This window comes from Cynocephalus volans, chromosome 6 (genome assembly GCF_027409185.1).
Source record: "Cynocephalus volans isolate mCynVol1 chromosome 6, mCynVol1.pri, whole genome shotgun sequence".
Taxonomy (NCBI): Eukaryota; Metazoa; Chordata; class Mammalia; order Dermoptera; family Cynocephalidae; genus Cynocephalus; species Cynocephalus volans.
The window spans coordinates 143,776,070-143,789,458 of NC_084465.1; the positions used below are offsets into that span (position 1 = coordinate 143,776,070).

Consider the following 13,389-nt stretch of genomic DNA (forward strand, 5'->3'; position numbering starts at 1 on the left):
GCTTTGGGGGTCTTATTCATAAAGTCTTTGCCCCGTCCTACTTCCTAGAGTGTTCTCCCTATGTTTTCTTTTAATAATTTTATGGTTTCAGGTCTTAATATTTAAGTCTTTAATCCATTTTGAGTTGATTTTGGAATATCAACTCAAAATGGGGAGGTACAGATTGAGTTTTATGCTTCTGCATATGGATGTCCAATTTTCCCAGCACCATTTATTGAGAGGCAGTCTTTTCTCCAATGTATATTCTTGCTGCCTTTGTCAAAGATCAGTTGTCTGTAAGTATGTGGGTTGATTCCTGTGTTTTCTATTCTGCTCTGTTGGTCTGAGTGACTGTTTTTATGCCAGTACCATGCTGTTTTGGTTACAATAGCTTTGTTAAAATGACCGAGAATAACAAATGCTGGCAAGGGTGTGGGGAAAAGGGAACTCTTCAACACTGTTGGTGGGACTGTAAATTAGTACAGCCACTATGGAAAACAGCATGGAGTTTTCTCAAACAACTACAGATAGAACTACCATATGATCCAGAAATCCCACTACTGGGTATATATCCAAAGGAAGGGAAATCATCATGTTGAAGGGACCTGCACTCTCATGTTCATTTCAGCTCTATTTACAATAGCTGAAGTATGGAACCAACCTAAATGTCCATCAATGGATGACTGGATAAGGAAAATGTGGTATATATACACAATGGAATACTACTCAGCTATAAAAAAGAATGAAATTCTGCCATTTGCAGCAACATGCATGAGCTTGGAGAAAATTATGTTAAGTGGAATTAGCCAGACACAGAAAGAGAAATACTACATGTCATCACTCATAACTGGGTGCTAAGAAATAAAGAAGAGAGAAAGAAAGAAAAAAAGAAAGAACAAATGAACCACAATAATACATTGAACTTTCAGAAGGAGAGAACAAACCTAGGGATACTAGAGATGGGGGGGGGGAGGCAGGGAGAGGGATTGGGTCAGGTAAGGGATATAAAGAATAATTACAATTTGTAATTATGAATATGCTAACAAAAATATATATAAAAACCCTAAATAGACTGAAAAGGCTGAAGAAAGCAGAGACAAAGGACAAAGAGCAGATTGGTCACTTAAAAATTACTTTCCTTGTAAGAGGATAGGGAGACAGAATAATAGGAAAATGACTGATTAGTTAACATCAGGTTACTTCAGGCTGTCTCTTTTGTGTAAGGATTAAAGCAGAGGGAACTTCATTATCATGCCTTTGGAAGATTTAAACTGGCAAGTAAGGGGAAATTGGCTGTTTATCTCTTTCTCCTGACTCAGAAGGGGTGATTCCATTTTGGTTTTTAGTCTGATCTGTTGGGGTCTAGTACAGAAACTGTCCAAAACAATGCCTTCTGATAATTTTTATGTACAGAATGTATTTCTGTGCTATGTTTGTTTCTTAATTTTATTTTTCTATACAATCCTGCCTTTAAGATGATATTGGAAATCTAGACAAAATCAACATTACTGGATTATTTTCCCTCAAGTTTTTTTATTTTTATTTATTTTATTCTTAAATTCTATTTTATTTATTGAATCAAAATCGATTATACATACTTTTGGGGTTTCAACATTGAGATATGTTGATCAAATCAATATTACTAGCATATATATTGTTACAAATCGTAATTATTCTTTATGCCCCTTGTCCAATCTCCCCTTCCCCCAGTCCCTCCTCCTCCCCCCTCTAATTAGCCTAGATTTCTTCTCTCCTTCTGAAAGAATCATGCTTACTCTGTTAATTTGTTGCCTAGATGATCTGTCCAATGCTGAAAGATGTGATTGGGCCCCCCAATATTATCATAGAGCAGATGCTGCTTCTGTCACTCTAAAATCGGCTTGGTGGAAAGAGACATCCTCTTCTTTTCTTTGACTCTGCTGGTGACTCTCCTTGTGTGAGTGCACTTTAGTGGTTGGTGGACCATTTGCGTGGTGCTTGTGGTGTCTAGTCACTTTCGTGGAAGCTATTGTTATTATGGAAGCTGCAGTGGGTCACCTACATGGAGGTGCTGTTTCTGGTATGCTCCTTGGCACTGGCAGTACGCCTGGTTGTGGAGTGTGTCTGGTCCCCTTCTCCATGTCTCTGGTCCCTGGGCAGGCCCCAAGTCACTGGTGCCATGTGCCAGGTTGTGGGAGGTGTGTCCAGTCCCCTTCTCCATGCTTCGGGACACTGGGCAGGCCCTGAGGCACTGGCACAGTATGCCTGGTTGTGGGAGAGAGGTCCAGTCCCCTACTCCATGCCTTAGGTCCCAGTGCAGGCCCCGAGGCACTGGTGTGGTGTGCCTGGTTGTGGGAGTGAGGTCCAGTCCCCTTCTCCATGCCTTGGGTCCCAGTGCGGGCCCTGAGGCACTGGTGTGGTGTGCCTGGTTGTGGGAGTGAGGTCCAGTCCCCTTCTCCATGCCTTGGGTTCCAGTGCGGGCCCCAAGGCACTGGTGTGGTGTGCCTGGCTGTGGGAGAGAGGTCCGGTCCCCTTCTCCATGCCCTGGGTGCCCAGGCAGGCCCCAAGGTACTGCCTGGTGTGCCTGGTTGTAGGAGGGTGGTCCGGTCCCCTTCTCCATGCCCCAGGTCCCTGGTCAGGCCTTGAGACACTGGTTTGGTGTGCCTGGTTGTGGGAGAGAGGTCCAGTCTCCTTCTCCATGCCCTGGGTCCCTGGGCAGGCCCCGAGGTGCTGGCATGGTGTGACTGGTTGTGGGAGGAGGGTCTGGGCCCTGGCTCCATACCTTGGGTCATTGGTCAGGACCCAAGGTGCTGGCTAGGTGTGCCTGGTTGTGGGAGAGAGGTCCATTCCCCTTCTCCTTGCCTCGGGTCACTGGGCAGGCCCTGAGGTGCTAGCACAGTGTTCCTGGTTGTGGGAGAAAGGTCTGGCCCCCTTCTCCATGCTTCAGGACCCTGGGCAGACCCCGACATTCTGGCACAATGTGCCTGGTTGTGGGAGAGAGGTCCAGTCCCCTTCTCCATGCCCTGGGTCCCTGGGCAAGCCTAGAGGTGCTGGCATGGTGTGACTGGCTGTGTGAGGAAGGTCCAGTCCCCTTCTCCATGCCTCAGGTCCCCATGCTGGCCTTGAGGCACTGGCGCAGTTTGCCAGGAAGTGGGAGTAGGGTCTGGTCCCCAGATCCAAGCCTCCCATTCCCAGGCAGGCCTCAAGATTCTGGTGGTGTGCCTGGGCCGGAACTAGTTTTTTGACCTTTGCTTCTAACAGGAGGGAACTTCTTGTGGGAACCAGTACTTGAGCTATGTGGTTGTTTAAATTGCTGCTTTGCTGCTGTTTCCCTAGGGAAGGTTTTTTGTGCAGCTCAGGGTTTAATGGCTGACCTTATAGGTACTTCCGGCTCTCAGAGACCCAGTGGATCTGTGTTCTGTAGAATCTCTGATCTGGGCCTGAGTTTTTTCATCAAACTGCACCCCATGCAATGCTGCATTCCTGACCAGTCTCCTCTGAGTGGTCCTGTGCTGATTGGGGGGCAGATCAGCTGTCCTTGCTGCACCCCAGTGTTCCCCTGGTGGGCCTGTCTCCCCCACCCCCGCCCGTGCTCCAAACACTTCCCATGGGATGGGCCCTGCCCTGGTCCCTTGCAATGACTCACTGGCCTCTGAGTGGCTCCCTTTTTCTGATTTTTCTGGCTCCTCGCTCCTGTGTGGGTCCATGGGAACCCTAATAGTGATCTTGCTGTCCTGGGGGCCCCCAGGGCCCCTTCTCTCCTGCCACCTCCAAGCAACTCCATCTGAAGGGCAAAGCTGTGGCTTCTGCTGGCTCCTGCTCCATGCGCTCAGCAGCTTAAGCCTTAAAGCAGCTGCAGCCCGAAATGCTCAGAGCAGCTTTTTCTTTCTATCATTGTGGCTTCTCCCGCCTTCACGAACTCTGTAGGTCTCTCCTCCTCTTCCCCTGAGCTCCAGCGGTCCCAGCTTGGCTGATGTTACATTTTTATAGTTGTAAATTGGTTGATTTGTGGGAGAGGGTGGTGCTGCGGCCCGTCCCGTCTATTCCGCCATCTTGACCGGAACTTCTTCTCTCAAGTTTTTACAGGCAGCTTAATATTATTCTAAACTTATTTTTCCTAAGTTTGTTTGGATTTACAAGGTTCAGCTCTTTTATTATTATTATTTTTTAATTGGCAGATTAAACTTGTATATATTTATGGTGTGCAACACAGTGTTTTGAAATATATATACATTGTGGAATGGCTAAATTGAGCTAGTTAACATATGCATTACCTCACATATTTATCATTTTTTTGTGGTGAGAACACTTAAAACTCTTTTAGCAATTTTCAAGTGCACAATACATTGTTATTAGCTATAGTCACCATGTTGTACAATCGACCTCTTGAACTTATTCTTCCTAACTAACTGAAAGTTTTATCTTTTGACCATCTCCCCATTTCCCTGCCCCTACCTCAGCCCCTGGTAACCATTCTACTCTCTGCTTCTATGAGTTTGACTTTTTAAGATTCCACATATAAGTGAGATCATGGAGTATTTGTCTTTCTGTGTCTGGCTCATTTCACTTTAGCATAATGTCTTCCGAGTTGTGTTGCTGCACAAATTTCTGCTCCTCAATTCACCAGTGAGGAATCGTCATGAATTAGTGTGTCCTATTGTGTGCATGATATGCACACATCATGTTGGCATGGCCCTAGACACTTGAAGTTCCCAACTTTCAAAAGCTCCTTTGTTAAGATAGAAAGCCAAGCCCTAAACTGATCATGAAGTTAACCCCCATTATGCCCAAGGTAATATGCTGATGAAAACAACATCACATGCTCTAACAACATATGGATACATGTGGCATGAGGTGCTTGACAAAATTCAACAAAGCAAAAATAATAATAATCCATTTCCCATATCTTCCTATCTGCAAAGTCCCTTTTTTCAGTAAATTTTGTTCTTGCTTATTGGTGGGAGATAAAAATAAATAAATAGATTCACACACACACACACACACACACACAAAAAAAAAACCAGGGGGGAGAAGAAGACATAACAATTACAATTCCTTGAAGTTGACATGACAAGCGTACAGAAAGGAGGTTGTTGGGTGGGAGAGGGAGAAGGGAGGAGGGAGGGAGGTTTCAGTAATGGGCAACAATAATCAACCACATTGTATATCGACAAAATAAAATTTTAAAAACATTTGTTTCAAATTCTTTGGTTGTTCTTATTTCTTGATAAGAAAGGGAGCCAATCTTTGGATTGAATGGAGTTGAGTTTTCCATAATTTGGTATGATTTTTAGTAAGTGCCATATTGGCTTTTCCCTGTGCTGGTGAAAGTTAGATCAGTGTCATGGAAGGTCATTTAGGTAAATGCTTTGCCTTAGCACACTCAGGATTTTTCTACATAAATGCCATTGCCTTCCTGGTGTTTTCTTCCCTTGTTGTCTGGAAGTTCTTTAGGTGTCTTCAGGTTTGCAGAATAATTTTATATGTATGTGGAGTAGTGGAGGAGGTGGGGGAAGCTATTAGTTTGGGTCAAAGCCCTAGTGACTATGTAGATATGTTTAGTAGTACTTAAAGTAAAGCACTTCACTGGGAATGCAAGAACAGCCTAAGTCATGCCTTCATAGTGAAAAGCAGAGGAGATGACACTGGAAAGAGTTGGAGTGGTGTTGGAAATGATGCTGACAGGAGGTAAGAGTTTTAAGGGTAGAATGGAGGCAGATGAGAATAAGCTGCTAAGTAAAAAAACATAAACATCTTGAGTAAGCTTTCTAAGTAGGAAGTAGACAGGCTAGAGAGATTTTTTTTTTCTTAGAAGATTCCAGGCATCTTTTCCTTCATTAATGCTGACTTTCTCATTCTTCCATGTAAAATGTGTGGGAAAATGTAAGCATATAAGGGAAAGAGATTATAATGGTGAAAAGCTTGGTGCAAAGCAGTGGTTCTCTAAGTGGGATCCCTGGACCAGCAGTGCCAACATCACTTGGGAATTTGTTAAGAATGTGGATTCTCAGGCCCTATTTCAAATATACTGATCAGCAGTTTTGGAAGTGGGGCCTGTGCCTGACTAAAGCTTTCCAGGTGAATCCAGCACATGTCAGCATTTGAGAACCACAGGTATAGTGACTAAGAGCATGGCATCTGGAGCCAGATGGCTATAGTACATGGGGCAATTCAATTTTTTGGTTGTTTGTTTCACATACGTAAAATAGTAACTGGTACCAAACTCATAGTGTTCTATATAATTAACTGATTAAATAAGCTGAAGTATGTAAAATTCTTAGAATAATGCCTGGTCACTGTGCTATATAAGTGTAATAATAATAATACTCTTTACTGGTTTTACTTTTTTCATGGGCTAGGTTTCACAATTCATAGCAAGGCTTTGCATTTACCAGGGATCTTTTCTCCCAATATCTTAGAGTTATTTCCTCAAGGCAATATTTCTCAGCAGGTGCTCCTTAAAGCATTTGCACCAAAATCACCTGAAGTGCTTATTAAGATGCAGGTTTTCAAGTCCCACCTAGATCCACAGAGATCAGAATTCTCTAGTGATACCTCTGCATCCTGAAAGTTCAAAACCACTCCTCTTGGATAACAAAGACTATAATCTTCATTTTGCAAATGGGCCCAGGAGACACAGGGATAACATATGCTTAGGGAAACCCAGAATCTCGGTAACACCAGGAATAAAAACTGGATTTCTGACTGTGTTATATTAAAAGACTATGCTATTGCTTTGTAGCTTTATTTGCCTTATCAGGAATTTGACTGGGGTTGTGCCACTTTGTTTACTGAGATCCAGCATTATTTAATTTAAAAATAACATTCGCCTTGTAAATCTAGGAGTATCAGGAACAATGAGTTCCTGGAAAATACACCTAGATCATTATTTGTCACTCAGCTGTAATTGTTCCGGCTGTGGATCATGTATCTGATACATCACTCTTATTTTACACATACAGCAAAGGGGCTCAGAGAGGTTGAGGAAATTGTCAAAAGTCACACAATTAGATAATGGCAGAACCAATTAGTATCCTTTCAGCATATTCCACTGTCCCAATCCTTGCTTATTTAAATGATTTAAAGCAGCACTTAAATATTTTTTATAATTCTACATATACTGCTGACATAAAGTCTGGTCTTAGCAACTTTTTTTTTTTTTTTTTTTTTTTGGGTGGTGGTTAGCTGGTACAGGGATCCAAACTCTTGACCTTGCTTGGTGTTACAACACCGCATCCTAACCAGCTAAGCTAACTGGCCAGCCTTGGTCTTAGAAACTTTTGATTTCCTTTAATTCCTTTTATTTAAAGATATGCTAATATAACATCTTTCTTTTTATAACAGTGATTAATCAATCATATAATGACAACTAACAACTCATAATTCCGTTACATATTGTTTTCCCATCAGTGCCAATTTGACTGTTCTAAAGCAATTAGATTGACTTTTCAGGTTGTCATGAAAAAGCCTTGGGCTTTTTCACATAGGACTTTCAGGTCTTGAATTCATTGTTCTATTACAGTTAAGTTCCTACACAGTATGAATGTGCGTTTAGACAACTTAGTTCTTAATTTTGAGATATGCACAGAGATATTTATCTGCATCCACAAATTACACTCGTACGATTGGGGGGGAGGGGATATTCACCTCAGGCCCACTTCCTATCTTGATCATTGTATCGAACGATTTTACTTTTGTCTCAGTTGTTTGTACTTTTTATATTACATATGAACTTCACCTTATTGCAGTTATCTTCTTCCATTCTCTTTCCTGCTAAGGAGAGAATATCTGTAGTCTCACTGTATTCATACACTACTCCCTCTATCTAAGGTAAGTTTCTTCCCGTCTTGCACTTAGCTAGTTCACTACTACCTACTATCTAGTTATTGACTCCTCATTCTTTAAGTCTCTCCTCAACTGTCACCTCCTCGTAGAGTTTTTCCATTATCTCTTTATATAAGAAGCTCCCTGCTCCCATTCCTTGCACTGTTTGTCATTTCACACTGTTGATTTCTTCATGGTACTTATCACAATATGTAATTACCTTGGGTTTTATTTTCTTTTTTTCTTTGGCCTTTTTATCTCTCTCTCCACCAACTTGGCTGTAAAAGCCATGTAGGCAGAAGATGTGCCTATTTTGCCACAGTACCAAGCACAAAGCCAGATATGTAGTAGAGGCCCAGTGAACATTTTTTGAATGAATGTGTCTTAAATGAGTGTCTGCTTAGAGGGGTGTGTGTTAAATATTGGTTATTTGTAAGAACCTCTTTTGGCTTATTTTCCTCACTGATGGACACTAACACGGACACAGGATTGTCTACCTACTCAGTTACCCTGACTCAAAACCTATTAAATGGGCTGGGTCTCCTAGAGCATTCAGACCGGGTTGCCTTATCTTGAGTGGACCTAGGATTTTTAGAGCCTTCTGATCCACAATGCACTGTCTTCTAGAGCTTGTACTCTATGATAGCTTCTGGCCACAGATGGCTATTGCATACCTGAAATGTGGCTAGTGTGACGTGCAATGTGCTGTGACTGTAAAATGCACATCAGATTTTACAGATACAGTACAAAAGATGTAAAACACATCATTAATGATTTTTATATTGTTTACTTATTGAGATAATAAAGTGGATATATTGTGCTAAATAAATTAAAATTATTTCCACTTTTTTCTTTTTTAATGTGCTATTGGAACATTTAAAATTATTTATATGGATCACATTTGTGACTCACATTATATTTCTATTGGGCAGTGCTGTTCTAGATCCAACTCACTCACCCCACTCGTTTTGGCAACACTGGCTGAAGGGGATCCACTGAAGTGAATGCTAACAGTGCAAGAGCCTTTCATAGTCTGCTCCTTTTTTGTTAGATGTTCAGTAAGGGAAGGACTGGTACCTCTGGAGAGTGGCTGAGATGCCACTTGTGTACAACCTCAATGTCAAATCGTGACACCCAGATACATTTTGTGTCCCAAGACACTTTAAACGTCTTGCTGGTGGTCACAAATATTTCTTTTAAACAGTGCTGCAGCTAGAATCCAGGTCTTTGAATTATGCTGAGTCATCGAATTACTTATAGAAGAAAATCATATCTTACTTTTTAAGTTAGGCACTAGAAAATTTTTAATTGTTAATAAGTTATGTAGGTTTTCTAAAAACTCAGTTGAGGAGGAGATTATACTTCAGTCTTTAGACGGTTCAATAAATGGAAAAGTATAGAGTATATTTTGATAAACTAAACAAACAGAAACGTCTTCTGTTATTGTTGCCACATATGCTATAGTAGAGCATTACACTGAGATGATCTTTACTTAGCATAGGAGCATACGTTGCAAAGCAAAATTTAAACAAAAAGTCTGATATGAACATGAAATCTACTTGTAAGTAAATAGAAATCTAATAACCATTCTTTGCATAGCTGTGAAAACTCACCTGGAGACCATGCATTGCAGCTTGGAAAATTGGTTGCTATGTGTTATTCCAAAAGCCCTCATCACTGGCATATCAGGCAGACTTCTCCTCTTGGGTGAAGAGATGGGATTTTTAAATAATTAGCTTCATCATCTTGATCTTCTGGTTCATTCATTAATTTAGCAAATATTAAGTGAAAACCTACTATGTGCCAGATAGTGTTCTAAGTGCTCAAGATATTACAGTGACCAATGCAGATACAGATTTTTGCTCTTTTGGAGCTTATATTCCAGTGCTTAGGTATTTTCTTAATGGAGAGAATGAAATAATATGGTACAATTAATCTAAGCAGTGCTATCTTAGAATGTTATGAATGACATTTTTGTTAGTTGAGAATTGAAGTGAATTTGGGATTTTCTATTTGTGCCTTTCTGGGAATTTGAAAATGGAAGTACATATGGAAAGTGAAGGTGCATAAAACACTACATATTTAGTACTAATTTATTTTCAGAGTGTCTGAAGACACTCTTACATTCCTTAATAGACTTCAAATAAAAAATTAGACGTGTTAAGAGATTTCCCAATAATTTTGGTGTGTGTGTGTGTGGGGGGGGGGTTGGCATACTTATCCAGCTATTTTTTCTTCTGCTGGGGTATCCCAACCTATAGCTAACCAGAAGTAAGTTCAGTCAGAATGATTTCCTTTCTCACTCAACACAGACTCATTCTCTCACCGTCCACGGGTCTTGCCCCTTGCACGTGCTTTCTCTCTTACACATTTTTACCTACATGCACTTTCACAGGACCCCCCTTCCACCCTGGTCCCCACTCAGAGATCTCTTAAATATGGCTTTGCTCGTTTATTTCTTAAAGCTCAGCTAGTAAATGTCTCTACAACTCCTTCATAGCTAAGACCAGCCTCGAAAGTAGGTTTTAATAATGTCTTTCATCGACAAGGAAGAGGATTTGATAATTTGCCTAAAATGAGCAGATACTCAGGAGGACACCTCTCCATCCTACGTCCCTCTCCTCCGATTTCAGTCAGAAATGAACACTATTCCCTTCTCCCTCTTTTCCAGGCAAAAGAAAAGGGTGATTTAACTAAGCATGCAATACGCCAACATCCTCCTCCTCAGTGCGTCCAAGTTTCCTTCGCTCGGAGCCCCCCAAGCTCTGCTTCTCCTCTCACTCCCGCCCACCCTACCCCACCCCCGCAGGTTTCCGAGTCATCAGGGAACGCGAGTGGGTGAAAGGACTCGGTGCTGCTGCCGCGCGCCACCGCCTCCTCCGCCGCCGCCTCCGTGCCGCCGCGGGTTCAGCACTGGACAGCTCCCGCCCCAGCCCCACAAGCGGCAGTGGGCTGATTGACACAGGAGCCGACCAAACCGGGACCGAGACGACTCGAAGCCGCCCTACAAGGGTTTGGTTGAGGCCAAGCTGTCTCTTTAAAGTGGCTTTCCTCCCGAGAGCAGGGAGAGGCAGGAGTGTGGTTTGTGGCCAAGCCTAAAAGCTCCAATTAACCAGCTGCCTGGCCCTCTCTCCTCTAGAGAGACAAACGTCTTAAAAGAAATCTCCGCTCCTTGGGACTCGCCGCTGCGCTCGCGGTGCTGGCTGTGTGCGCGCTGCGCGCCTCGGGGTGAAGCGGTCGAGGAGGAGCCAGAGCCGGGAGGCGGGAACGACCTGCCACGGGTGAGATGATGGAGCAGCATTTTCGGCGGCCGCGGCGGCAGCAGCAGCAGCAGCAGCAGCAGCTCTTGAACACACCTCAATGAGAGTGGCGGTGGAAGCAGCTGGGCAGAAAGACGTAAGCAGGCTAACTATAGCAGCCGCGAGCGCTAGGAGATGTAACCTGTTCAGCTCAAGGCTGCAAGGTGCGTAATTCCGAGCCGACCCACTGTGGAGCAGGTGCAGCCAGCATTGCCACAGGTGATTTGATTTCCTGTGACGGTAGCTTAGCCATCCGGCCCAATCTTGAAACAGTCTTACTGTAAAGTCCTTTTGGACTGGGTGCCATCTACAGAAGGGGGAAGATTCCCAGCGAAAGTCTGACTGTTGATAAATCAATGACCAAAATTTAAAAAGTGACTCTTCCCGTTACCTCCTCTCCTTTCTGAGAGACAGATGGGAGCCATGGCTTACCCCTTACTCTTCTGCCTCCTGCTCGCTCATCTGGGATTGGGAGCTGTCGGCGCCAGCCGCGACCCTCCGGGACGGCCGGATTCCCCTCGAGAGAGGACCCTGCGGGGGAAGCAGCATGCCCAGCAGCCGGCTCGAGCCTCTGCCTCGGACCCCTCGGCTCCCTGGAGCCGCTCCACCGACGGCACCATCTTGGCGCAGAAACTCGCCGAGGAGGTGCCCATGGACGTGGCCTCTTACCTCTACACTGGGGACTCCCATCAGCTGAAGCGAGCCAACTGCTCCGGCCGCTACGAGTTGGCTGGCCTGCCGGGGAAGTCGCCAGCCCTAGCCAGCTCCCATCCTTCCTTGCACGGGGCTCTGGAGACGCTGACACACGCCACCAACTTCCTCAACATGATGCTGCAGAGCAATAAGTCGCGGGAGCAGAACTTGCAGGATGACCTGGACTGGTACCAGGCGCTGGTGCGGAGCCTCCTGGAGGGCGAGCCCAGTATCTCCCGTGCGGCCATCACCTTCAGCACCGAGTCGCTGTCCGCGCCGGCCCCGCAGGTTTTCCTCCAGGCCACGCGCGAGGAGAGTCGCATCCTGATCCAGGACCTGTCCTCCTCCGCGCACCACCTGGCCAACGCCACGCTGGAGACCGAGTGGTTCCACGGCCTCCGGCGCAAGTGGAGGCCCCACTTACACCGCCGAGGTTCCAATCAGGGGCCCCGGAGCCTGGGCTATAGCTGGCGGCGCAGGGACGGGCTCGGCGGGGACAAGAGCCACGTCAAGTGGTCTCCGCCTTATCTGGAGTGCGAGAACGGGAGTTACAAGCCGGGGTGGCTGGTTACTCTTTCCGCTGCCTTCTACGGGTTGCAGCCTAACCTAGTCCCGGAATTCAGGTAGGGAGGGGGGAAAAGGCAAAATCAAAGCCTTCCTTCCGGTTTTGCGGGTTGGTGAGCGGGTGGGGATGGAACACTTAGCGGTGACACTCACGCCTGCAGCCCTCAGAGCAGAGACCCGGGCTGAGGGACGCCCCGTGCCGGCGCATGTGCTTAGGGGCGAGAAGTGCCCCAAGTCTGTCTGCTTCAGGCACTGAGCGAAACTCGTCTCTGGATCAGTTACCCAGCAGGCGGCAAGGGACCCGGGAGCACTCGGTAGAGCTGAGACACCTCGGCTACTCTGTTTCCTTCCAGCCCTCGAGATAGCAGGGAGGGTTTTCCGTCAGGGATGATGATGCCACGGAACTCGGCGAGCCGGGGGTGTGCAGGCTAGGCACAGAGTGGGGAGGAAAGGGAGCCAGGGGGAGAGAAAGTCTCTCGTTTCTGTCGCTTTCGGGGTAGCCTCTGCCTGCTTCCTCCGTGTGCGGTTAGTCAGTTACCAGCGTGTATAATTAAAGCCGTGCCATCCCCTGGGCAGTTCTGTCCCCTCCGCCGTGAGTCAGTCTCAGCAGCGTCTCTGTCTCCAGGATCCAGGCTTTGCAATTTGGTCAGTGTACTCCTTCTACAATCCTCCCCCTCCTCCTAATCGGTTTTTCCTTCCTTGGTGCCTTCTTTCTTCCCGTTCCCTGTATAAGGGCTTTCCAGCCATTCACCCATTCACACAGTTTAGAGCTGAACCTCGTTATCTCAGAGACAGTGGAGTCAGTTCTGACTGAATTCACTTGAGGGAAACTTTAACAGTTCTGTATTTCCTGTCTGAAGGTGTAGCATTTGAGGGAAGCTGAGAATTTGCAAATTAGAAGATTGTAACTTTTGCCCTGCCCTTCGAGGTGAGGAACTTATAAAAACAATCTTTAAAAGTGGATGTGAGGAAGGAACAGAAAGGAAAGAGTAAAATCTCCAAGGAGGGTTTGGGATCCTCTCCATTTCCCACGATGGGAAGCTCTGGAAAG

At 45.2% G+C, this 13,389-nt stretch overlaps 1 protein-coding gene across 1 annotated transcript in view; it reads left to right on the forward strand.

Annotated features, from left to right (window-relative positions):
• The first annotated feature begins 11,495 nt into the window (after window positions 1–11,495).
• The window catches only part of GPR158 (G protein-coupled receptor 158), a 408,270-nt gene continuing 406,376 nt past the window's right edge, over window positions 11,496–13,389 (forward strand). The window contains exon 1 of the mRNA XM_063101441.1: window positions 11,496–12,397. Within this exon, the coding sequence (XP_062957511.1) occupies window positions 11,496–12,397 (902 nt within the window). The remainder of the gene's footprint in view (window positions 12,398–13,389) is intronic.